This window comes from Caretta caretta, chromosome 2, assembly GCF_965140235.1.
Source record: "Caretta caretta isolate rCarCar2 chromosome 2, rCarCar1.hap1, whole genome shotgun sequence".
Classification (NCBI taxonomy): domain Eukaryota; kingdom Metazoa; phylum Chordata; order Testudines; family Cheloniidae; genus Caretta; species Caretta caretta.
In genome coordinates, this window is record NC_134207.1 from 81,999,195 (window position 1) to 82,026,450 (window position 27,256).

Consider the following 27,256-nt stretch of genomic DNA (forward strand, 5'->3'; position numbering starts at 1 on the left):
CTAAGTAGGCTGATTGCAGTTTTGTGATGCCCATAAATTGGCAAATTTAGACCACTTCACCACAATGTCCTGTTTCTGCTGTCTAGCATCTGAAAAACACTTCTGTGCCCCACAAAAGGAAGAAGCAGCTTTTAAAATGCTTTAATTCATAAAAAAAGATGTCCAAGCCTTAAAATGTTATGAACTAATGAATAACACCATCATGATAAACTTAGCATTTTTCTGCAGCTTCTAGGGGGCTAATGCTAGAAACACTTATACAGGTGAGCAGATCCATAAAGTCAATGAGACTACTCACATGCATAAATGTAAGCACACATATAAGCTTTTGCAGTATCAGGGCCTACCAGAACACTTTCAGGTCAGATAAAAACTGTTGTGCTGTCACAATGAAAATAACTGAGATTGCAAAAAAGAAACACAGGATCTGTTACAGCAATGCTTACATTTTTAAGGAGGGATTTAATGATAGCCTCCTACTATTCAGGGTGACAAAGTGGGTGAGGTAATCTCTTTTATTGGACCACCTTCTGTTGGTGAGTCAAGCTTTCGAGCTACACAGAGCTCTTCTTCAGGTCTAGGAGAGTACTCAGAGGGTATTTCTACACTGGGATAAAAGCCCTGTGGCATGGCTGTGGCTGGCCCAGGTCAGCTGACTCAGGCCTGCAGGGCTTGGGCTGTGGTGGTAAAAATTGCTGTGTTGAAGTTTGCTCTTGGGCTGGAGCCAGTGTTCTGGGACCCTCACCCTTGCACAGTCCCAGAGCTCACACTCCAGCCAAAGCCCAAACATCTACACAGCAAATTTTCAGTCCCAGAGCACTAGCCTCCGGAGCCTGAGTCAGCTGGCCTGGGGGCAGCTGTGAGTTTTTTCTCCCCTTGTAAACATATCCAGTGTCACAGCTAAATACAAGGAGCTGCTGCATTACTGTGGCTCTTTGGCAATATACACTGGTAAATTCTGGCTCCTTCTCAGGCTGAGGTTGGCCACCCCTGCTCTAAGCCAACGGGAGAGAGCTCTCCCACTGGATTAATAACTCTACTTCTGTAAAAAGTGGCAGCAGCTGTGTTGGCAGCAGAAGCTCTCCCGTTGACACACTGCTGTCTACACAAGGAGTTAAGGTTGGTATAACCACGTCGCTCAGGAGTGTGGATTTTTCACACCCCCTGAGCGACAGTTATACCCAAGTAAGTATGTAGTGTAGACCAAGCCTACGTTTGTGCTCACAAATCAGGCAATCAGTACAAAGCAGCCCACAGTGCAAATTTTGGATCCAAACTCTGAGATTTTGAGCTAGCCAGTGCAGGGCCCAGCCGTAAGACTGGGATCTGCTGTTCACCCGCATCTCAGGGGTGTTTGGGTTCGTGGTTCTGTTCCAAGCCCTCCCTTCGAAACTGCCTCATCTGCTACCGCAAAAGCTCTGCTCCTGGTGGGCCCTGTACGCAGCTGGGCTAAGGGGGCCCTTTTGAACAAGCTGCCACCAGCCGAACCCCAGGGGATGCCACTGCCAGGCCCCGCGCCGTGGCGAACGCTCCCCTCCCTCGCCCGCCAACGGCCCCCAGGCCTCTCCCTGGCTCGCGCGGCCCGTGACAGGCCCGGGGGGCAGATCGGCGGGCGGGCCCGGCGGTGGCGTGACAGGCTCCGGCGCCTCCCCCAGCGCAGGAAAAGGCGGGGTCGCGGCCCGGCCAGGACGGGGAGGAGGCGGAACCGCCAGGGCGGTTGTGGCAGAGGCGGGCAGAAGCGGAGACGCTGTCGCCTCCAGCCACTCGCAGGGAGCCCCGCGGCGTCCGGCCCCGCCCAGCACCGGGGGGAGCGGCCCGGCCCGGCCCGACTGCCGGCGCCCCGACAAGCCACGGGAGCGGCAGGCAGCAGCGGCCCCCCAGGAGAGAGACACCCCGCCAGCCCCGGCATGAGGAGCGAGCAGCGCAGCCCCAGGCGGGGCCTCTGCAGCCTGAGCCTGCTCGCCTGGCTGCTGGTGCTGCCCCCGGCGCTGGTGAGCGAGGGGCCTCCCCGGCCAGGGCGGCTCCTTTCGGCCGGGGCGACCCCCTTGGCCAGGGGCGGAAGGGTGGCGCGGCGGAGGGCTCCGGGCTCCCCTCTGCCCTGGGTCCCGCCCTCTGCTGGAGTCTCCGGCCTCACGCCCCCCCCCCTCCCAGTCTGCGGGGCGCAGGAAGGGCCCCCCCGGGGTGGAAGCGGTTGGACTTGGGGCTGTTACGCTGGGAGCTGTTGGCGGTTGTGCCTCTGCTTGTGTTGGCTTCTCCTTCCCCATCCTGTGACCGGGCTGAGCCGGCGGCTGTGGCTCCGGTGGGCTCTCTGCTCCCACACGTGCGGCAGAGGCTCTCCCCTGTGGCAATCCGCGCGGCCCCGCTGGGCGGTAGAAAAGTAGCAGTAATTTCTTGTTTCTTGGAAAACGCCCGGGCTCGGCCGCGGCTTCACGGGGTGGTGCCGGGCCACGCATTGAGGGAATGGAGGCAGGAGACACGACTTCACTGGGGAAGAGAGAGACCTGATGACTTTCATCTGAGCTCGTGTTGGAGCAGATTATTTCTTTTCTTTTCCGAGTCCCAGCCCCTCAAAAATCTGCCGGTCTGCAAACGCAGATCTCACGACTGAACTAGTTTTTTTTTGTAAACATCATTTTTATTTAAAAGGTATTGCCAAATTAAAACGTTAAAAGTTGACGCTTTTGTTCCCCTGCTAATCTTTTGTGGCTTTATAGTCACATTTTCCCTCCCTTGCTAAGAGTTTCCTTTACTTGTTACCCTGTGGAAGTCTCATAACAGGAGAGGCTGACTCTCCATACTAGAAGAACACTGAAACTGACTGTGCTCCAAGCTAGCATTGCAAACATTTATGCACTGTTAGTCCCATTGATTTAATTGGACTTGACTGCAGCTTTAATGTTTTGGGCCCTTGTTCTGCAAACACTTTACAACCATGAGTTGTCATAAAGATAATCATGTGTAAGTATTTGCAAAATCAAGGCCTGAGTTTACAGTGTTCTTGGGAACCATGTAAATATCTTCTGTCACAGAAGATAGATTTAGTAACTTGCCCTCAACATCTCATCACTTCCAACCAGACATACTAGTACTTAGTATATAATAATTCAGGGGTTCTCAAACTTCATTGCACCGTGACTGCCTTCTGACAACAAAAATTACTACACGGCCCCAGGACGGGGGACGGAAGCCTGAGCCCCGCCATCCCAGGTGCAGGGTGAGGGTAAAGCCGAAGCCTGACCCCACCACTCTGGGTGGGGGGCTCAAAGCTGAAGCCCAAGGGCTTCAGCCCAGGGCAGGGGGCCTGTAACCTGAGCCACACTGCCCTGGGCTGAAGCCAACCCTGGTGACCCCCATTAAAACAGGGTCATGACCCACTTTGGAATCAGGAACTGCTGTAATAATATATAATACCTAGCACTTTTCATAAGTAAATTTCAAAGTGCTTCACAGTTATTTATATATTTATCCTCAACATCCCTGTTAGGTAGGGAAGTACCTTAATTTTTACTGAAGAGGAACTGAGGCACAGAGAGGCTAAGCGATTTGCCTGAGGTCTCACAAGAAATATGTGGTGGAGCAACGTATTGACCCTCTAGATCTAGGTCCTAAGCTACTGCTCTAATCACTGGACCATCTTTTCTCTCTTGGTGTGTATGTGTGTTTATATCTATCTCCTGATAATTCATTCTACCAAATCCTATTGTAAAATTTCTATATGGGGGTCCAATGTGAACTTCTTAAACTGAACAATCTCTTGGGGAGCCTAAGGCAAACCTTAGCAGCAGTACAACATAATTAAGTTCAGAATAATATCTCAGTGTAAAAGATGTATAAAAATATACTGTTTTTACACTTAAGGGCTCTTTCATTTTTATAACCAAAACGGATATGATCATTCACATCTTGTAATGTGTCATGGTACAGATGTAGGTTAGAGATCGTCCATGAAACTCAGCACAAATGCTGTAAGATGAAACTTTAAACAATGTAAGACAAAATGATTTTAATGACCTCTGTAACCTAAGATTCATTATATATTATTTCACTTCTAAACTAACTTAGGGTAGGTCTTTAAAATGCTGCAGTGGCACAACTGCACCATTGTGGCACTTAAGTGAAGATGTTTCTACACTGATGACAGGGAGAAGTTAAGCCACCTCCATGAGAGGTAGTAGCTATGTTGAGGGGAGAACCCCTCCCACTGATGCAGTGCTGGCTACACGGAGGGATAGTTTGGTATAACTGTGTCGCCCGGGGTGTGGACGTGGCTATAGTCCTTAAGCTAGGAGGCATTAGGAAGGCTTTTTTTCAAGCCTTGCCCAGCTCTAATAAAAGAGGAGATATGTTAATTGCAGGCCTTTCACTCAGTACTTGCTGCTTACAGTGAAAACTCTGCACTGCACTGTAACTGAGGTCTGGTGCAGATGATTTTAGTTTTGTTTAGCAAAGAATGAACAACCCGGATGAATAGATGTGCTCCGTAATCAAGGTTGTTTGTTAATATTGTATGCTTTCCTTTGGTTTGGTAAAAGCAAAACAGATTTTTTTCTTTTCGCAGATTGCAGCTATCTTTAGTTGCAATCCCTATATGAAGATATAAACTTAGTGCTTTTGAGGAAATGGTTTCTGAGGATGGTGACGGTCCTTTCTGTGTTAATTGTATGTGGTTTTTACTTACATGAAAGTATGAAAAGGAAGCAGTCAAAATAAACATTTAGCTCTTTGAATAGATTGCATTTCTTCCCAACACAATTGTTTAATAGACATTTCTGTAACCTTGGGATCCATTGGTTTAGTGTTTCAGAACACAAACTGAGTCAAGAGACCTGTTCTCCAGTTCCTGCTCATCCACAGACTTGCTTTGTTACCTTGGACAAATCACTTAATCTCTATACCTCAATTTCTCCATCTGTAAAATGGAGACATTACATACCCCTCTTTGTAAAGTTATTTGAGATGCTTGGATGAAAAGCTCTATATAAATGTGAAAGTAATTCCTAAAGTATTTGTCAAAACATATTGTTCAAAATGGAGGTAAAAACAAAGGGAGTCACTGAAGAGACAAAAAACTTCTTCAGAACAAAACAGTAAAAACAGGTGGCTACTTTATGTTAAGGTTCTGATCTGGGTTTTGCAGTGTTCTGGTGGAAGGTGGAGAGAAGAGTTTTTATAAACAAGGGGTGATGTATAAATTGTGTTTGGGAAAGTGAATGCCTAATAGATATGGTTACAGCCTGGCAAACTGCCTGCAATCTTTCCTACTTATTTCCTGAGAGTGTTCTTCATTCCTGATGTGCAACAGCCCTACTACTCAAATGCAGGATATCTGAACAGGGACTGCCACTTGTAGTGAATTGTTTGGTACTTTTGTGATTGTAGACAAATTTTAGCTAAGAACTATGTACTGCCCTTGATATGCATGCAGCATTCCCACAGCTAAAGTAATTTTTACTTGTGACCAAGTCAAACTGAAACCCTGGTCAAACAGTAATCAAGTGCATCTGCTAGCCTGCCTAAGTTATTTTTAAAAAAGTAGTCTTAACCTAACTTTATTTACAACTTTTGTCTGCTTTATTATTTAACCCTGAAAGGCCATGACACTTATGCTTATCAGTTACACTTGGCAGTAATTTCCAGTCCTGTGGTCTGTGTTGGGAAACTTGACCTATTAATAATGAATGAATTCCCAATGAATAAATGTGCTGTTACCTTTGGAAAAAAAATCCCCTTTTTTGGAGCAAATATGAATATTGGGAGGATGGGTGTGTAATTAGGAAATTCCAACAGAAGTATTGATTGTGCATTACAGGAGGCTAGGTACAGTAAATATCCAGGTCTGTATGTGTGTTGGGGGAGAAAAAGGGGAGGGCAGAGCAGAAGGAGGGAAATAAAGGTGTGTCTCACTGGTGCTGCTGTAATCTTTCTCACTGAATTTCTTTCCAACGTTTTAGATTAGAAATGAAAGATAAGGAGGATAAGGAAAGCTGAATACGATCTTTGATAACCACCCAGTGTTTGATGCAGGATGACAAATAGTTCCTCATTGTTATCCATACAGCACAATCATTGTTCTCTGTGTTTGCCTTGGAGTTCAGGGATCCATCATAGTTTTTGTTTTGTGGTGGTCAAGGCTGTCTGAGACATTAAAGATGTTGGTCTCTGAGTTTGATATATAGGACACTCGTTTAGTTCATGGGAGAAATGCTGACCTTATGCTGGAGCGGGGGCTGGTGGTTGTATGTTTTGGAATCATGGATAGTGTATATTACTACAAGTTTCCTTACATGTGGTGAATTCTTTTAGCACTCTATCATGTATTAAGAAGAAAAAATATGTTTAGGTCAACAAGAGCTAAATATTAACCTGTTTTTTTTTTTTTTGTGGTAACTATTTCTGCACTGCATATATAGTGCTGAAAGTGTAGTAAAGTCAATTGTAAGTGCGTTGTGTTGCTGATTCATGAAATGGATTTTCTTTTTGCTTGAACTATGATCCAGTCAGCGCTCTCAGCCAAAACAGCTGAAGGAAGTAGTGATTTAGTAGGTGATATGCTTCCCTCTGAGTGATATCCAACTAAGGCCCAGCCTGGTGTAAGACTATAATCAGCGGCACTGCTATGGGTACCCGCATGGCCCCACAGTATGCCAACATTTTTATGGCTGATTTAGAACAACGCTTCCTCAGCTCTCGTCCCCTAAAGCCCCTACTCTACTTGCGCTATATTGATGACATCTTCATCATCTGGACCCATGGAAAAGAAGCCCTTGAGGAATTCCACCATGATTTCAACAATTTCCATCCCACCACCAACCTCAGCCTGGTCCAGTCCACACAAGAGATCCACTTCCTGGACACTACAGTGCTAATAAACAATGGCCACATAAACACCACCCTATACCGGAAACCTACTGACCGCTATTCCTACCTGCATGCCTCCAGCTTTCACCCTGACCACACCACACGATCCATCGTCTACAGCCAAGCTCTGCGATACAACCGCATCTGCTCCAACCCCTCAGACAGAGACAAACACCTACAAGATCTCTGTCAAGCTTTCTTACAACTACAATACCCACCTGCAGAAGTAAAGAAACAGATTGATAGAGCCAGAAGAGTTCCCAGAAGTTACCTACTACAGGACAGGCCTAACAAAGAAAATAACAGAACGCCACTAGCGGTCACCTTCAGCCCCCAACTAAAACCCCTCCAACGCATTATTAAGGATCTACAACCTATCCTAAAGGATGACCCAACACTCTCACAAGTCTTGGGAGACAGGCCAGTCCTTGCCTACAGACAGCCCCGCAACCTGAAGCAAATACTCACCAACAACCACATACCACACAACAGAACCACTAACCCAGGAACTTATCCTTGCAACAAAGCCCGTTGCCAATTGTGCCCACATATCTATTCAGGAGACACCATCACAGGGCCTAATAACATCAGCCACACTATCAGAGGCTCGTTCACCTGCACGTCCACCAATGTGATATATGCCATCATGTGCCAGCAATGCCCCTCTGCCATGTACATTGGTCAAACTGGACAGTCTCTACGTAAAAGAATAAATGGACACAAATCAGATGTCAAGAATTATAACATTCATAAACCAGTCGGAGAACACTTCAATCTCTCTGGTCACGCAATCACAGACATGAAGGTCGCTATCTTAAAACAAAAAAACTTCAAATCCAGACTCCAGCGAGAAACTGCTGAATTGGAATTCATTTGCAAATTGGATACTATTAATTTAGGCTTAAATAGAGACTGGGAGTGGCTAAGTCATTATGCAAGGTAGCCTGTTTCCTCTTGTTTTTTCCTACCCCCCCCCCCCCCCGATGTTCTGGTTTAACTTGGATTTAAACTTGGAGAGTGGTCAGTTTAGATGAGCTATTACCAACAGGAGAGTGAGTTTGTGTGTGTATGGGGGTGGGGGGGATGTGAGAAAACCTGGATCTATGCAGGAAATAGCCGGACTTGATTATGTAAAGAGTTGTCACTTTGGATGGGCTAGCACCAGCAGGAGAGTGAATTTGTGTGGGGGGGTGGAGGGTGAGAAAACCTGGCTTTGTGCTGGAAATGGCCCACCTGTTGATCACTTTAGATAAGCTATTACCAGCAGGACAGTGGGGTGGGAGGAGGTATTGTTTCATATTCTCTGTGTGTATATAAAGTCTGCTGCAGTTTCCACGGTATACATCTGATGAAGTGAGCTGTAGCTCACGAAAGCTCATGCTCAAATAAATTGGTTAGTCTCTAAGGTGCCACAAGTACTCCTTTTCTTTTTGCGAATACAGACTAACACGGCTGTTCCTCTGAAACCTATAATCTTCTTGTGGATGTTCTATTTCAGATTAGATATAAAAGTGAAGTTCTGGCCATGTGGTAGTATCAGACGGTCCGATGGCACTATTTCTAAAAGTAATTCCTCTAGTGCTCTAGCTGAACTTGGTTAATTTCAGAGCATTCTGCTCACTTAATCCTCCCCCCACCCCCATTAGTTAATGGGATGAGTCTGACTTTTTCCAGGATTAAAGGTACACTGTCAACTTGAAATGTTTCAGAGTAACAGCCGTATTAGTCTGTATTTGCAAAAAGAAAAGGAGTACTTGTGGCACCTTAGAGACTAACCAATTTATTTGAGCATAAGCTTTTGTGAGCTACAGCTCACTTCATCGGATGCATACTGTGGAAAGTACAGAAGATCTTTTTATACACACAAACCATGAAAAAATGGATGTTTACCACTACAAAAGGTTTTCTCTCCCCCCACCCCACTCTCCTGCTCGTAATAGCTTATCTAAAGTGATCACTCTCCTTACAATGTGTATGATAATCAAGGTGGGCCATCTCCAGCACAAATCCAGGGTTTAACAAGAACGTCTTGGGGGGGGGGGGGAGGAAAAAACAAAGGGAAATAGGTTACCTTGCATAATGACTTAGCCACTCTCAGTCTCGATTCAAGCCCAAGTTAATAGTATCCAATTTGCAAATGAATTTCAATTCAGCAGTCTCTCGCTGGAGTCTGGTTTTGAAGTTTTTCTGTTGTAATATTGCAACTTTCATGTCTGTAGTCGCGTGACCAGAGAGATTGAAGTGTTCTCCGACTGGTTTATGAATGTTATAATTCTTGACATCTGATTTGTGTCCATTTATTCTTTTACGTAGAGACTGTCCAGTTTGACCAATGTACATGGCAGAGGGGCATTGCTGGCACATGATGGCATGTATCACATTGGTGGATGTGCAGGTGAACGAGCCTCTGATAGTGTAGCTGATGTTATTAGGCCCTGTGATGGTGTCCCCTGAATAGATATGTAGGCACAGTTGGCAACGGGCTTTGTTGCAAGGATAGGTTCCTGGATTAGTGGTTCTGTTGTGTGGTATGAGGTTGCTGGTGAGTATTTGCTTCAGGTTGGGGGGCTGTCTGTAGGCAAGGACTGGCCTGTCTCCCAAGATTTGTGAGAGTGTTGGGTCATCCTTCAGGATAGGTTGTAGATCCTTAATAATGCGTTGGAGGGGTTTTAGTTGGGGCTGAATGTGACGGCTAGTGGCGTTCTGTTATTTTCTTAGGTCTGTCGTGTAGTAGGTGACTTCTGGGAACTCTTCTGGCTCTATCAATGTGGTCAGTTTCAAATAATTTTTAAGTAGTTTCAGGTACTACACCTGCTTTTGACAATTTGAATTTTATCATCACATTCTTATTTTTTTAAAGCTGTGTACGTCCCTTGCTATACACATACAGAAATTCTAATGTCAGAGGATTAAATAAGACCTTTAGTTTGTATACCCGTAATAGAGACCAGAGTAAGATATTTTATCTTTTTTTTTTTTATAACTTATTTCTGTTTTAAATATTTTAAGATCCAGCCTCCCTTGACATGTGGGGAACTTACTTGAGAAATTCCCTGCAACATCTTATCAATGAGAATGAAATAGTTACTTGTGTAAATCCCTTGAACATTGATTAAGAGTAGGGAGGGGATGAGCCCTCTTTACCATAATTGTAGCTACATGGAATACTCATATGATCAGTTTGCTAGTCATTTGTTAATGGTTGAACATTTTAACAGTGGCTTTAGGCTACTAACTTCAAAGAGGTTTGAGATTTTACTCTCAAATGGTCTTGCAAATTTATTGTAAGTGATAGCAGGAATTGACAAGACTAAACAGTTTTTTCTCTCTAGTTTCATTGGTTAGGATCTCACTAATGCAGGTTGTAGTATAAATATACGCACTCTAAGGGTTGACAATTTCATTGGCATAGCTTCATCCCCAAGAGATGTAGTTAAGCCAACCTAACCCTTGGCATAGACTGTGCTAGGTGAATGGAAGACTACTTCTGTCAATCAAGATACCACCAGTCGGGGAGGTGGATTATTACAGTGACAGAAGAACCCCTTCCACCTCTGTATTGGGTGTCTACGCTGAGGCGCTACAGCTGCGCCACTGTAGTATCTTAAGGGTACACATAGGCCTGGTCTACACTAGGAAACTTTCTTCGGTATAACTATATCTCTCAAGGATGTGAAAAATCCAGTGCTGAGTTGATGGAAGAATTCTTCTGCTGACCTAGCTTCCACCTCTTGGGGAGGTGGATTACCTATACTGATGGGAGTATCCCTCCCATTGGAATATGTAGGGTCTACATAGGAGTGCTACAACTGTAGTGGTAGTGTTGCACCGCTGTAGTGTTTTAGGTGTAGACATGACCATGGCTTAGATTGTATTCCACTCAAAACATTTAACTTGCTTGGAGTGGGAGAACAGGCAGTTTACGCTAATGTCATGAAAATAGTTACTGGGTTTTTCTGGTCTTTGTGCTTGATTCTTAAGTAATGACAATCACCATTTAAGAGAGACAAGGTAGGTGAGGTAATATCTTTTATTGGACCAACTTTTGTTGGTAGAACAGACAAGCTGTTGAGCCTCACAGAGCTCTTCCTCAGGTCTGGAGAAAGTAACCAGCTAAGACACTCTGGTTACTTTCTCTAGACCTGAGAGAGCTCAGTGAAGCTGAAAAGTTTGTCCCTTTTGCCCATAGATGTAGATCCAATAAAAGATATTACCTCATCTATTTTGTCTCATGTCCTGGGATCAACATGACTCCAGCAACACAACAATCCACCACTTAAATGATAGGTAAAAGTTGTTTTTATTGACTAGAAAAAATACAAGTACTAATATGTGTGTTCTTCCATTTCTGTATTTGATTCCTAATTCTACGTATTAAGTTTTACATATATGTAATACCTGTTACTTTGTACCATTTTCTGAAAATTGAGATTCCCCCAGTCACACAATTAACTCCAAAATGAGCATAAATTAATATGATAAAAATCACATTGGTGGTATTTAAACTATCAAGCCACTCAGTTGGCTTTTCTTTACTGTCTTTGTTTGCTAAACCTGTTTTGGTGCCATGGTCAGTGTGCACTTGGAAATTATCAGAAACATCATGCAAAAATATGAGTGGGTAGAATTGAACTGTAAACTCTTTGGGCCAGATCCTGGCTTCTTTGTGCACCAAAGTTCCCATTAAATTGGAGCTTTTTGGTATGCAGTGAATGGGCCTCTTATCATACATAAATCTCAACTCTTCTCTCTACTGAGCACACATTGTGTAGTATGGCCTTGCCTTTACTTTACTATACTCAGATACTTGAATCTGGGACCTGCTGTTGCAGTCTCCGTGATCTATTATGTGTTTTAAGGCTTGTGAAGTCACCAAGATAACTTTCCAGCTGAAGATGCATAATGCACATGGATGCTTGGTTCAATTAGTTGCTGCCTACATACCATATTTGTACACAATCTAACTTTTGTATTCAAGAAAAAATATCTTTTGTACTTAACTCTTTAAGTACTCTTCACTGTATACTTGTATAGAAGAAGTACAACTGATTTCCAGGTGCTCTCTACAACTAAATGATATGTTGGAATATGAAGTCAGCAAAAAAATACTTGCGACACATGGAAGGAAACTTCTTTCTTTATGTCAACAGATAAAGGATGCAAAGATTTGTAAGGATGGAAATTCTTCAGCTTGCGGGAATTTTCTCCCTTTTGGAAGGATGAAATCTGGATGGGTAGCCCAGTTCATGATCTAGCTGACCAAATTCTTCCAATAAACTCCAACCACAAATCCAGTGAGCAGGGCTTTAATTTTATTTGTACACCTTTATAGTTGTACTCTATAACGCTGTCCTCAGGAAGCCAAAAAATCTTACCGTGTTATAGGTGAAACCGTGTTATATCAAACTTGCTTTGATCCACCGGAGCGTGCCCCCTGCCCACCACAGCCCCCCCCCCCAGTTATAGTCTGGCATCAAAGTGTTCGTATAATTACCATATAATGCTATGTCTACAGTGCAGCTGGGGGGAGTAATTCCGAGGTCAGATAGACATACACACACTAGCTCTGCTTGAGCAATGTGCTAGAAATAGTGTGGCCATGGTAGTAAGGTGGTTGCTTGGCCTAGCCACCATAGTACAATCCTGTTCAAGATCCTAGGTATGTATGTACTCAAGTGGCTAGGGCTGGATTTACACCTTATATGCCTCTTGGCATCACATCTTCAGAGCCCCTCTGCCCAGAGACCCCCTCCACAGGCCCACTGCCACAACTGCACACTGCCCCCTGCACAGCCCAATCACTACAACTGTCCAGTGCCCCACACAGACTTCCCTACTCCACACTGACAAACACTCCCAACAAACTTCCCAGTGCCCCCCCCCAACCCTCCCCAGAGACCCACTCTCCCATGCCCTGCTCCCTGGCTGACTCACTGGCCCTGCTGGGAGGTGACTGTGTCTTCCAGGCTGAGCTGGCAGTGTGGCCGGGGCCGGTCAGAGATTGCTCTGGCTCCTTGGGAGTGGTGCAGTCAGTCCCAGGCTGGACCAAGAGTGGGGTCTGCCCAGGCCGGGCTCCCTCAGGACCCACTTGCTCAGCATAGCCCCCCTGAGTTGAATTGCTGAGCTCTTTCCCCTGCCTCAGCTGGCCCTGTCCCCTGCCAGGACCTAGGAGCAGCAAACTTTGAATTTTTAGAATGTTGGCGCTCTAGAATGTTGGCGCTCCTAGGCATGTGCCTACTGTGCCTAATTGGAAATCCAGCCCTGCAGGTGGCTAGCCCTAGACAAAGCCTCAGTTTGTCCATGTATATATTCCACTGTTGGTGTGCATGTCCCCAGTGTTCTCGAGTCTAGATTATTTTGATCAGTAGTGTCTGTTGGGGCTATGCCTTACCCCTTCTGTGTCCTCCTGCCTCCAATCAAGGGTGGAACAACCCCAACCACCCCTCAATTCTTTCTCACCACATATGTCTACCAGCCTCTTTGCACACTGTGTGACCTGTTTGTTTACTGTGTAAATAGGTACTTAGTGAATACCTAATTAGCGATTAGGTTTAGTGTTAGTAATTCGCTAGTGTTTCCTTTTTTGTAAGGAAACTGCTGCTCTGTTTGCCTGTGAATTACCACTAGTCCTGGGATCAATCACTTAAGACTGAACATTAATCTCCAGTCTTCAAAAAAATTGCCTTTCATGTGAAGCTGTAATGCCTTTAAATGATGGGCATACCTGATGTTTATCATGTCTGGGAGAGGAACACATTAAAGAGAGAGGTCATTTGTAATTCATTTTCTAAGGCCTTGTCTACATTATACAGTTGTCTGCCACATGGTCTGGCCTGGCCTGGCCACAAGGCCAGTTGTTGTCATTTTGAGCATAGATTCCGAACGTACTTGACTGTCTCCTGAATTTAAAGAACTCTGAACACTCCATGAGCTTGTTGAGGGTACATCTTGCAGTTCTCCACCTTCCAACACAGGTGGGCAGATATAGACAAGATGATCTAATAGTGCCTTCTGGCCTTAAACTCTATGAATCTACCCCTAAAGGTTTTATGACAGTTTACAGCCCTCGCCCCCAGCACACAGTTAAGAAATCTTGCTCCCTGGGATCTGAATATTGCCCTTAAGGGGTTAATGGGCCTATCTTTTGAACCTTTGGCTACATGTTCCCTGTTCCTTCTTTCCATTAAAACAGTCTTCTTGGTCAAAATAACATCAGCCAGGAGTGTAGAGGAGGTACAAACTTCGATCGTAGGGCCCCAGCATATAATTTTTTTAAGGACAGGATGTCATTAAGACCTTTCCCAAAATTTCTACCAAAAATAGTCTTTCATTTACATCAGGTTATGCATCTCTCTTTCAAAACCACATGTAGATTTCCTTAGAGTGCTTTCTTTCTGTATAAACAGAACTAAGCCGATTAGAGTATCCCCTAGATCAGTGGTGGGCAACCTGCGGCCCATCAGTGTACTCAGCTGGCGGGCCGCGAGACAGTTTGTTTACACTGACTGTCAGCAGGCACTGCTGCCTGCAGCTCCCAGTGGCTGTGATTCGCTGTTCCCGGCTAATGGGGTCTGCAGGAAGTGGCATGGGCCCCAGGGACATATAGCCCGCCACTTCCCACAGCTCCCGTTGGCCGGGAACAGTGAACTGCGGCCACTGGGAGCTGCGGGTGGCCGTGCCTGCAGGCGGTCAGCGTAAACAAACTGTCACAGCTCACTTGACTAGGGCACAAGTGACCTCTGGTGCTTCTTTCAGAAACGTTCCCATTCTGGATGCTTGTAGAGTAGCTATGTGGTGTTAGGACATGTGTTCGTACAGTGCTACTCTCTTGTGGAAGCATCCAGATTTGACTAGTAATTGACAGAACAAGGAGTAATGGTCTCAAGTTGCAGTGGGGAGGTTTAGGTTGGATATTAGGAAAAACTTTTTCACTAGCAGGGTGGTAAAGCACTGGAATGCATTACCTAGGGAGGTGGTGGAATCTCCTTCCTTTGAGGTTTTTAAGGTCAGGCTTGACAAAGCCCTGGCTGGGATGATTTAGTTGGGGATTGGTCCTGCTTTGAGCAGGGGATTGGACTAGATGACCTTCTGAGGTCCCTTCCAACCCTAATATTCTATGATGACCCTAATTTTTGTAAGGCTGTCCTACAATAACTCAAAAAAGAACTTGATATTTAACCTACAGTAACTGTGGGTCTTTGAGACATCTAGATAGATTCTATGACCAACCCCCATTCCCTGCTATTATGGAGTCTGATAGCCATACAGAACCCAGATATTAAGGAACTGAGGGAAAGTTGGGAGCTGTCTCACCCTTAATGCCCTCGGCTGGAGACTTGTAGACGCTTGGTGTGCAAATGCAGCCCCAACAGACACTGCTGAGCAAAATAATCTAGACTTGATTGCATGCCAACAGTGAAATATATATATAGGGACAACACATCTCAAAGAACCACAGTTACTGTAATGTAAGTACAGTTTCTTCCCCCGACAAATGTCCTATCATTTTTTTTCTTCATCTTTTGTGTGTGTTTCTGTGTCAGTCATCCAGTACAGAAATGTTTCATGTATTGGATGCTGTGGAATCATTTAATGTAATTCTGTGTAGTTCTTAGATGTTATGTTTGGAGACAGTCAGAGGTCCCTTGGATTAGTGAACAAAGTTATTCATGGTCAAGCACAAAGCATAGGAGTTTGTCCTTGCACTATAAGCATGTGATGTTTGACAAACACTAGTAAAGGTTGTTTAGAAGATAACTCCTGCCCCATCTTTATCTGTAAAACTGTCCGATGCAACTTTCAGAATGGAAAAGCTTGCAATAATATGTACTGAATGCGTGTTTGTGATGTCATTCAAGTGTTGCTTATATTATATATTTGCACAAGTACTCTTGCAAAAGGTTAGAGGCTGTTTAAAATGCTTTTTTTTGGAATAACAGGATAGTGTACAGTACTGTACATTGATACATGTGTTGAAATTGCCAGAGTAGATGAACTTTGAATTGTCAATTTAGTTTGATGGTGATAGAAGAGACCAGAAATTCTACAGTTTCAGTTACATATGGTAGAATCCAAAGGACTAGTAAGAAATTTTATGTATTCATGTTTAAAAAAAAATAAAAAATAAAAAAATGAAAGGGAGGAAGAAAGGCATACAGATGTGGTCTTCTGAGCATTTCAGGCTAAGCTTTCCAAAAAGAGGTCCCTTCAACTTTTCTACTCTTGATATACTACAGTGTAAATTTTGAGCTAGAACCAAGTCAACTTTCTTAAGTGCATTGCTAACAGTGATCTCAAGTTCCTTTCTATAGCTAATTAAAAGCAGTACAGAGAATAGGGGAACACTGCACCACTCTTATGTTGGTGACAAACAATCCGCTTAAGCTAAGAGCGGCGAGGAGAGTGCTGCTGATGGAGAACAACTCCCTGAATTTTGCCATGACCAGATGACTCTCATGTGATGAATGAGACATGCTTGAGAAACTTTTGCATTACATAATCCTTGCTCTTTCTGTGATGTTTATATACTGCATCTTCTCTGAATTTGAAATTATAGCAAATTACTGATGGCAAACTTGTATTTCAGCTTTCCCGTCTTAATAAATCAACTTGTCACATTAATTTGATGCATTTCTGCAGCATACAAATACATTACTGATTCAAAATATTTTCTATAGCGTTTAGAACAGTAATGGTTACAAACTGCTCTGTCACTTGTGAGCATTTTAACTTGTGTGAGCAGGTGCTTTTCCATATTATCCAGCATTAAAATTCATTTCTGGGGGGTCTTTGATTGAAAAGTACTACCATGTGGGATAGGGAGTTCTCTAGAACCCTTTCATATTATAACACTGCCAATGTGATTTCCCACACCTGTCCTGTCACTGTCTACCAACAGGGTAGTAAATGTGCTTTCTTTGGGAATACAAATGGGCAAATGTGTGTGTTTAACTAGCCAAGCCAGGAAGATATGTATGTATTTCTGGAGGAGGAAAGTGATTTTGTGTGTGTGTGTGAAATTAAACTGATTTTATCTTGTCTGCTGGTCTTGTTTTAGCTTTTTTTTGTGTGCTATTTAAAAACTTGCACAGTCTAGTATCTACTGAACCGTTATGATTCTAGTTTGATAGTACTCTCCTTTTGGTACTATTAAAAGAAAAATGTCTAGATGGAGGCCTTTCTCATACTTATTTTATATTTTCTGCATCCATTATAAATATTTAAAAATTCTCTGAAAGTCTGTGATTTGAAACATTTGCCATTTTGATACAAAGTCTCTTGCTTTTAAATCTTTACCATGCAACTATCTAACACAACTTCCTCTATTTAGGTACTTTCACAATCATGTGTTTGGTATGGGGAGTGCGGAATAGCTTCTGAAGGTAAAAGATATAACTGCAACTATACAGGACTACCAATACCATTACCAAAGGATGGATATGACTTAATGCAGGTATGTTTCTTTTGGACTCTTCTTCTAGAAACTAGAAGATAAATAGAATATGGGCTGGGATGTGTGTAATAAGACCTAAATATAATTTTCTGCAATAATCTAAGTTCTTGGGCCTTAAAATATGAAATGGCTGCACACATTAGGGAACTGAATGCTGGTCCTAAGCAATGGCACCAGTGACTTCACATCTTTGTTTAATAGTGTTTAGGTGAGCCACCTGATACTTACCACTCTGCGTTATGCCTTAAAAAAATTGGTGCACACTTTCAAGCTTGTCACTGCCTTGTATGATTTTTAGGTCTTGCCAAATCCATGCCAGTACCGTGTATATCATTGAACTAAAACTTCTGAGTTTCTGTAACAAATCTTCAGATTAAATTTTGATCTCCAGCGGTAAATCCTCTACACAGTGTAAAAAAAAAAAACAACAAAAACCCCCAACCCACACCCCATGGCAACGAGTCTCAGAGGCTGGTTCAGTTGACTTGGGCTCTCAGGGCTAAAAATATCCATGTAGATGCTCAGATTAGGGTTGAAGCCTAGTTTTTGAGGGGGAGGGTCTGAGTACCCAGGGCCTGAGCCCAAGTGTCTACACTGCTATTTTTAGCCCTGCAGTCTGAGCCTGAGACAGTTGACCCGGTCTCTGAGACTTGCTGCTGTGGGTTATTTTTGCTGTGTAGATGTAACCCAAGTGTTCAAAGTAGTCTGAACTAAATTGCTTTGTATGTATATTTCATGTTTAGTGGCTGATGAGGGTAGGCCCGGGACTGTTGGTTTCTAAATTTGCCTTTTGGAATCTCTTCTGAGATTTATCATCAAATTACACTATCAAACTTAAGGAGTAAATCATTCGAGTTGGGAAGTGTATACTTCATCCTGTCTGCTCCTTCAGTACCCTTATACTGTATTTACATACTGGTGAATTGGTGAGCCAGACAGTGTCCATGCAGCTCTAAAAAGACACACAGTCCCTTGCAGGCAAGAAGAAATTTCGTTTCCCCTCTTCCATAACAAATCCATGTTAAGTCAAGTTCAGTATCCTGACAACTTTCTAATTAAGACAACTTTCTAATTAAGATGATGATTTTATAAATTCTTTGTCACAGAAGCAGAATGACGAGTGTTCTCTTAAGTTACCTTCTACTGACATCTACGTATGAAGTTGTTAAATGCCTTAATCCTACTTTTTTTTTTCCCCACTTGATTATAATTAATAGCTTTGTGACCTTTTTTTATTTAAGGAACTCTGCCCGGGTTTACTCTTTGATAACGTTAGCGTTTGTTGCAATGTTCAGCAGCTTCAGACTTTGAAAAATAACTTGCAGCTGCCTCTGCAGTTTCTCTCCAGGTATGCTGACAATCAGTTTGAAATGATTAGCACTTTGTAACATTTGTGAATAAAAGCACATTCTGTTAGCTGTTTTTATGAGCTGACGAAAATAGCATTTTTGTGACTTAGTGAAGTTGGTGTTACTGGGGAAATCTTGTCAAGAAGAAAACTTCATGGGAATGGTTGGGAGAAACTTGTATTCAGGCACAGTGGTTCTTTCTATTGTTCCACAGTATGGGAATGTGGGTTCCCTTTTGTTGTGTCTGGGTCCCATGCAAAGAGGAATCCAAACTTCATTCTATCCCCTATTTAATTTAAGGTCCTGTTTCTTATCCCGCCCTTAGTAAAACTCCTAACATCACAGGTATTTTTGTTCTAACAATAGACCGCATTCAAGTGACACTGAGTCAGATTAAACATCACCTTTACAGCTCCTGCCGTTTTTGGAGGTAACAGAACAACTCCCTAAGTTTGTCTCTGTGTTGGTTTTTACTCCTTTCTTCCATCCTTACAACACTGCTGAATTGCGGTTAGGAGAGACAACTCTTCTTAGGAGTGACATTTGATTAGGAAAATCTAGAATTATTATGTAATTGGTAGATGCACCACTTAAGCTTAAGTCTTGATAGAGTAGTTTACAAGACTGAATGCTTCATATTTTGAGTCCTCAGTAGTTTTAATTGTAAGAAACATTTACTTTTCCTGGTAAAATGTTTCCTTCAAAGTGGATCTCTTTGCATTTCATGTGTGTGTACATGTATGAATCAAAGCCAATGTTTAACTGGCTTTTTTTCTTCTGCAGATGTCCATCTTGTTTTTATAATTTAATTAACCTGTTCTGTGAGTTGACCTGCAGTCCACATCAAGTTGACTTTTTGAATGTTACAAAAATGATACCTTATTATGATCCTGTCACAAAAGAGAGCAAAGCTAGCATCACAGAGCTACAGTATTATATTGGAGAGAGTTTTGCCAATGGTAAGCAAACCCAGTTCAGTTACTATGCTACTTGGGTATGGTATATTGTGAATTCCTCATACTCCACCCAGATTTTCAGATAAATGCCATTGTCTTTCTGAAAGAAGTCTATGGTCAGTAGAGGAACTGGGAGAGAGGGAGTGGAAATTTATCCTTTTGATCATTTGACATTTGCTTGTAACTTACCTTAGAATCTCTTTCTTGACCCATGCAAGTGCCTAAAACTATAGCAACGGACCCCTTAGAAAAGTTTTTTATAATAATAAGCTGCTTAAAATATTAACGTGAATGTAGAATTTCCATTATGAAGTGACCACCTCTGGTTTTGCTGAAGTGGTTTTGCATTATTATTATATTATGGTAGTGCCTAAAAGCCTAATCAAGATTGGGTCCCCATTATGTTAGACACTGTAAAACCTGTAATAAGAAATAGGCCCTCTTATGAAAAGCTTACAAACAATTGTCATCCAAGTCTGAGAGAAACCATGAAGTCTTGCATGAACATATAGTGGCGTCAAGGTTTGGTGTAGGACTTTCATTTTTGACAGTTGTGGTAGAAAATTATATTTTGTTTCAGTGTGACAAATGAAGTCTAGAGACTGTGCAGTACAGTTGCTCCTGTTTTCATAAAACACTGCTACTTTTTAAAAATAATTGACAAAATATTAGTCCTAGTGTTTTTCCAATATTTAGGAGTATACAAGAAATTAAGACAAATATTATTCTTACAGAAGTGTAAATTCTAAATTGTACTTGAATGCTTCATTTTGTCTGAAAGAAAACTGTGTGGAGTGCCCTGTCTGTTATAATTGCAACTGAGTTAATGTAATTCCAGTTTATAGTGTGAGCTGTCCAAGGCTTTAGCCCAGTTAAACACTTAAATTCAATCGACATTACAAATTTGAACCTTATTGTAACTGGGTCTCCTGAGTCAGTTGTAATTATAAGGTAGATTTGGCCTCTGTCAGCTTATGTTCATGCTATGTACGAGATTATTTGGAATTAAAGGTTGAATAATAAAAATGTACTTCATGTGGTAGTTAGGAGGGCCTCCTGGAACATCCTCCTCCTTTTAGGTACTCAGGGTTGAGTATCCCTAGAAGTTCCTCCATTAAGTACATTAGGTTTGATAAAATCAGTTCGTTCTCTCTCTCTCTCTCTCTTTTTCCCCCGTCCCCAAATCTGGATGTAAATTCTGCACCTGCGGTTTAAAGCTTAAGGCATCTTCTGTAAATTTTAAAGAACTAAATTTGGGCTTGTTTACTTCCAGAATTCAACATGCAAAATAAACTTTAAAAATTACATTGTTTTGTTTAATAGCATGGACTTTTTTTATACTTCCTAATAACGCTTTTTTTTTTTTTCTAGCCATGTATAATGCCTGCAAAGATGTGGAAGCACCATCAAGTAATGTTAAAGCATTGGGGCTGCTATGTGGGAAAGATGCTAAAGACTGCAATGCTACCAATTGGATTGAGTACATGTTTAGTAAGACTAATGGACAGACTCCTTTCAGCATCATTCCTATTTTTTCAGGTAAGAAATTGAACTTTTTTTCTTCTGTGTGTGGCCTGTGTCCTAAACATGGATGTTTACACTATGCATTGTTGTGTTAGTAAAATCCAATAATGTATTAGAATAACATGAGACTAGTATATTACAGCAGTATAAATTATATACCTTTTATAAAAATACTGAACTAGAGAGTATTTTAATTGTCTTGGCTTCTTGGTGATTGTTGCTGAATGTTAGTGTTGTTGAGAAGCACCTCATTACACTGAAACAACATAGCAAGGTAGATAATTATCTCTTTTGATAGTCAGAATTTGCTGTTCTAATCACTATCTTCTAATTGGATCCTTTCATTCAGTAGTAAGAGGTGAGCTATTTAAGAGGCAAGCAGTTTAAAAATTTCTGCAGTATTTCTTAATAGTTTAGATTTCTGAGGGCTTGGCTACACTTGCAAGTTAGAGCGCATTAAAGCAGCCCCAGGCTCCCTAACCCAACCCATCCACACTGGCAAGGCACTTAGAGCGCTCAGACTCTGCAGCTGGAGCGTTCCTGATAATCCACCTCCACGAGAAGCATAACTCTTGCTGCGCCCCAGCTGAAACGCCCGGGTGTCAGTGTGAATGAGGTGTTGCATTACTGTGCTGTGATTGGCCTCTGGAACAGTCACATAATCCCCTGAAGTCAAGTGGCCACTCTTGTTGTTTTGAACTCAGCTGTAGGAATGTAGATATTCCCTTTTAAAGCTCTGTTTCTGACAGCTGGCATGCTTATCAGCTCCCAGACAAAGCAACCATTACTGTGAAATGCTGCTTGCTGTGTGTGTGTGTGTGTGTGTGTGTGTGAGAGAGGGGGGGGAGGGGAAGGGGGAGGGAGGTCTGCTTCTGTCTGAACTTACAAGACAGCATGCTGACACACTCAGCACCCCAAAAACCAACTCTCCCCCCACATACACACAACACACTCCCCATTTGAAAAGTATTTCGCAGCCACTTGAACGCTGGGATTGCTACCACAATGCACTGCTCTCTGTGGCATTGCAAGAGCTGCTAATGTGGTCAGACCAGTGCGCTTGAATCGGACAGTGTAAACACACGGCAGTGTTCTCCCTGCTGCGGTCTCTGAAGACTGGTTTAACTCCCAGCGCTCTACATCTGCAAGTGTAGCCATGCCGTGAGAAAAGTGGTCAAAGTTAATTAACATTTTTAGTGAAGCTGGACCTAACAGTGACCCCTTTCTCTAGTGTAGACAAGTGCTGAAAGTGTGTAGGGGGGAGGGTTTTCCCCCCCAGTTCATCAGAAGCAGGTTGAGAACCAGTGGCTTATGCCAACTATTTACCATCCTGAGCTGCATATGCAGCTCTCTGTGTTATGTGGGTCGCATCTATATATATCTATCTATAATATGGGCCAGAGCTGTGTGCTGATTGGGTTGCAAGTGGTCTGCAGGCTGAGAACCACTAGTGTAGTGTAAACAGTCCTTCCCCTTTTATATCCGAGTACAAATTTTTCCAAATATGTTGAATTTGCACGCTGTAAAGTGTTACATGTGTTTTAAGTGTGATTTTTTTTTAGTGCTAAAAGTGAAGAAAACAAAGATTTTAATTTATATATTTTTTTAAAAACCACTTCATACTGCTTGCTTTAGAATCACCTTTATATTGCCAAAGTTCACATCTTTTATTGCTAGTTTTATGATGATAGAGGCTTTTCTTAAAGCCCCAGCATCTTTGGTCCTGTGATTTTATGAGGATCTCAGCTTTCATATTTTTAAAAGTAAGTTTCTAGCCCTCATGGTTGTGGAGAAAATTCTAAAAATGTGATGAGTGAATCCTGAAGGCTCGAAAATCAAATGCCATCCCCAAATGTTCAAAATTCACAAGTCAGGCCCCACCAAAATCATTGGATATTTGCCAATACCACTTTTTTAAAAATAAAGAAACACAGAAATGAAATGGAAGTTTCACATTTATAATTAATTTCTCTGCTCTTAGATATTTCTGTCCGTGGAATGAGTCCTATGAACAATGCTACCAAAGGCTGTAATGAATCTATGGATGATGTTACAGGACCATGCAGCTGTCAGGACTGTTCCCTTGTTTGTGGTCCCAAGCCTCAGCCCCCTCCACCTCCTGCACCTTGGCTTTTGCTTGGTTTGGATGCTATGTATGTCATCATGTGGATCTCCTACATGGGATTTTTACTTGTATTTTTTGCAGTCATTTTTGGAGTCTGGTGTTACAGGTAAACAGGCAATTCAAAATGCTCAATATTGATACAAATAAACTCATTTATTTTTTCTGTTAACATGTTCAAAAATTATTTTGCACTCTGGGAAAGTAAGCAGTTTTGTGGTAAGAACAATAGTACTGTTTTCATGTACAGTGTGTAGGAGTAGCTTATTAAATTAACATTACCAATATAGGTATGTTTAAAAAAAATCTTAAATTACATTAGAAATGGAAAAGTCAGAGTGCTCAGTAACTTAGCCATATACAGTGTATATTTATATGCAGCTGAATATTTTCAGTCACATTAATTTGTATAACCTTGATCTCTTTTCATTTCCTGACTTTGTGCATTTAAACTTACATTAGCATAGTCTATTGCATTTTGTTTTCTTCATTTGTAAGAACATTGGGGAGAGAGGACATTCCTTGTATTCGTTATCACTTTAAATGGTCCACCTGAATTAAGTTTGGAACCTGAAGTGAATGCAGAGAGATGAGTTCAGAGCTTTGCTGCTGTTTTGGCTGGGGACAGCTTTCAGCAAGGGTGGGTTAACAGAGCACCAGAACACTAGATTTTGTTGGAGGCAGCTGTTCTCAATGGCATAGGTGCACACTTCTAACAGGAAAAAGTTGGGAACTAAATTATTGGGGGGTATGGTAAAATGTTCAGAAAATTGTGGAATTCTGATGCAGTTGTGGAAAAGAGCTGAAAATAGCAGGCTACACAATCTACTTCCATGTTCCTGATTTTTCACCTGTCCCTGCAAGGGAAAGATCAAAGGCAAGTGGAAGATCTTGTTGTGCATTTCATTGGGAGTCTTACAATCTAATGCATGTAGCAGCAGCTGTTGTGCCAGGTCAGGCCAGGCAGGGAGAACGTGCAGTTATCTAATCCTATATGTTTTATCCCAAAGGTCTCTGGTAGGCCTGCTGAAGTCCCATGAGACAGCTACTATGCATGCTCACTAACTTGAATTTGAAAATTATTTATACCATCAGTTTATTCTTTGCAGAGACTCTTCCTCATTGAGAACTAGCAAGATGTTAACTTTAGAGTATTTTTCTTCAGTCTTTTGTTTTTGGGGGAGCTTAAATTTTACAACTTTCAGCATAAAGTGTGTATACTTTTCATTCTCCCATAATACAAAAATGGCTTAAGAAACTTAAACTCAGCCCTCTCCTACTATCTAGTGCCTATCCTCAAAAATAAATAAATCACCTGTGGGCTGAGACAAAGCTTTGGAAACTTTTCAAGCCCAAAAAAGAACTTTTCAGAAAGTTACAAGCAAGTAAAAATAAACCTGTGTCCAAGAGTTTTAAAAAAAAACAAAAAAAAAAACACTCCCACTGTTGTAGCTAGACTATAGAGTAGCACTTCCACCATTGATAACTATAGTATACGAACAGTGGAAGTGAAAGTCTAGATGACATAGTGGGTACATCTACAATGAAATAAAAAAAATCCCTGGCCTGGTCAGCTGACTCAGGCTCACGGAGCTTAGGCTGTGGGGCTAAAAATTTGCCACGCTCCAGGTGTTTGGGATGCCAGAGAACTTTCTTTGTGTGATCCGCGAGGTGTACGAGGGATGTAGGACCACCATTTGCTCGGTCGAAGGGGAGACTGCTGAGATCCCGATCCGGAGCGGAGTTAAGCAGGGCTGTCCCCTCAGCCACATCATCTTTAACCTCGCCATGGAGCCGTTGCTGCGAGCGATCTCCAATGGCACAGATGGCTTCAACCTCCACGGTGAGAGGGTGAGCGTCCTGGCTTATGTGGATGACCTGGTCCTGACCGTGGATCACCCAGAGAGCGTCCAACATATGCTAGATGCCACCAGTCAAGCTGCCGACTGGATGGGACTCCACTTCAATGCAAAGAAGTGCGCAACTCTCCACATCGATGGCAGCAAAAGGGGCTCGGTGCAGACGACGGAGTTCCAGATCCAGGGCGAGCCCGTCATCACCCTGGCAGAGGGGCAGGCGTACCAGCACCTTGGCATGCCGACAGGTTTCCGTGTCCGGCAGACACCTGAGGACACCATCCAGGAGATCTTGCAGGATGCCGCCAAGATTGACGCCTCCCTGCTAGTATCGTGGCTGAAGATAAATGCCCTGAACACCTTCCTGATCCCCTGCATCTCGTTCTTCCTAAGGGTATCCACCGTGGCGAAGGTACCCCTCAACAAGGCAGACAAAATCGTCTGGCAGCTGGTGAAGAAGTGGCTATTCCTTCCCCAGAGAGCCAGCAATGAGCTGCTCTACGTTGCCCACAGGCATGGCTGTGCCAACGTCCCCCACATGGGCAACCTGTGTGACATCGCGGTGATCACCCACGCCTTCAGCCTGCTGACATGTCCCGACGCCATGGTAGGGAACATTGCGGCAAACGCCCTCCATGACGCGACAGAAGCAGATTGGCAGAGCCCCCTCCACCCAAGACATCGCCACCTTCCTGAGTGGTTCCCTGGATGGTGAATTCGGACGGGACGGGCGTGACATCGCTTCACTGTGGTCCCGTGCTCGCAATGCCATGCGTCACCTGGGGAAGTGCATCGGCTGCCGCTGGGAGTGGTGCGAGGAGCGCCAGGAGCTGGGAGTCCTGGTGCCTCAGATCAGGTCCAAAGACAACACCATCGTCATCCCGAGTGCCAGAGGCATGCTGGAGAGAACCCTGAAGGCAGCCATCCACTCACTGTACATGGAAACCCTGAAGCGTAAACCGGACCAGGGTAAAGCCTTCGAACTGACCAGCAAGTGGGACACTAGCAACCACTTCCTCGCCAGGGACGGCTTCACCCGTTTCGCTGACTGGCGGTTCATCCACTGTGCCTGGCTCAACTGCATCCCGCTCAGAGTCCTCCACCACGGGAACTGAGATGAGCATTGCAGGAAGTGCAGCTACTCCAGCGAGACCCTGTCCCACGTCCTGTGCAGCTGCAAGCCCCACTCCAGAGCCTGGCAGCTGCGCCACAGTGCTATCCAGAACCACCTGGTGAAAGCCATCGCACCGCGCCTGGGGGAGGTCACTGTGAACTGTGCCATCCCCGGTACTGACAGCCAGTTGCGACCTGACATAGTAGTCACTGACGAGGCTCAGAAAAAGATCATCCTCGTCAACGTCACGGTCTCCTTTGAGAACAGAATCCCAGCCTTCTGTGAAGCCCGAGCTTGTAAGCTGGAAAAATACACCCCCCTGGCCGACACCCTGAGAGCAAAGGGCTATGAGGTGCAGATGGATGCCCTGATCGTCTGAGCCCTGGGCGCTTGGGACCCCTGCAATGAGCGTGTGCTGCGGACCTGTGGGATTGGTCGATGCTATGCATGGCTCATGTGGTGCGTCATGGTCTCGGACACCATCCGATGGTCCAGGGACATCTACATCAAACACATCTCTGTCCACCGACAGTACCAGGAGGTGTGAGCCAGAATGACATCATGCATCAACTATGAGAAAGGGACCGAGAGACTTTTTTTCTATTGGACCACGTGAACTGGAACCATAAACTCACTGAACATTAAATGTCACCAAATGAGGGTAAATCCATCCTCCTCATCGTATCCACTCGTTATACTTCACACCTGAACATAGCCATTATATGAACAACATACCCCCATATCTCAATGTCTGTACTTTTGACCCGTTAATCTTTTACCCCCCATCGGGGATATTTCAGATTATGTATTCCTTATGCCATTCGATCCTAAACCGAATTTTGCACCGCTTGATAATCTGTACCTTATTCCCTGATAACCAAAAACTTCTATGCTTAAACTCTGTACCTTTTTTTTTTTTTTTTTAATTTTAACATCTTAATAAAATTCAGACTTCTGCTGGAGCCAGAGCTCTGGGACCCTGCAAAGGGGGAGGGTCCCAGAGCCCGGCTCCAGCCTGAGCCCA

The 27,256-nt window shown here is 43.4% G+C and overlaps 1 protein-coding gene across 1 annotated transcript in view; it reads left to right on the plus strand.

Annotated features, from left to right (window-relative positions):
* Nucleotides 1-1,699: 1,699 nt before the first annotated feature.
* NPC1 (NPC intracellular cholesterol transporter 1) overlaps nucleotides 1,700-27,256 on the plus strand; it is a 54,045-nt gene continuing 28,488 nt past the window's right edge. The window contains exons 1-6 of the mRNA XM_048840466.2: nucleotides 1,700-1,991; nucleotides 17,189-17,311; nucleotides 18,553-18,659; nucleotides 19,444-19,619; nucleotides 20,988-21,155; nucleotides 23,122-23,371. Coding sequence (XP_048696423.2) covers nucleotides 1,908-1,991; nucleotides 17,189-17,311; nucleotides 18,553-18,659; nucleotides 19,444-19,619; nucleotides 20,988-21,155; nucleotides 23,122-23,371 — 908 coding nt within the window. The 5' untranslated portion in view covers nucleotides 1,700-1,907. The remainder of the gene's footprint in view (nucleotides 1,992-17,188; nucleotides 17,312-18,552; nucleotides 18,660-19,443; nucleotides 19,620-20,987; nucleotides 21,156-23,121; nucleotides 23,372-27,256) is intronic.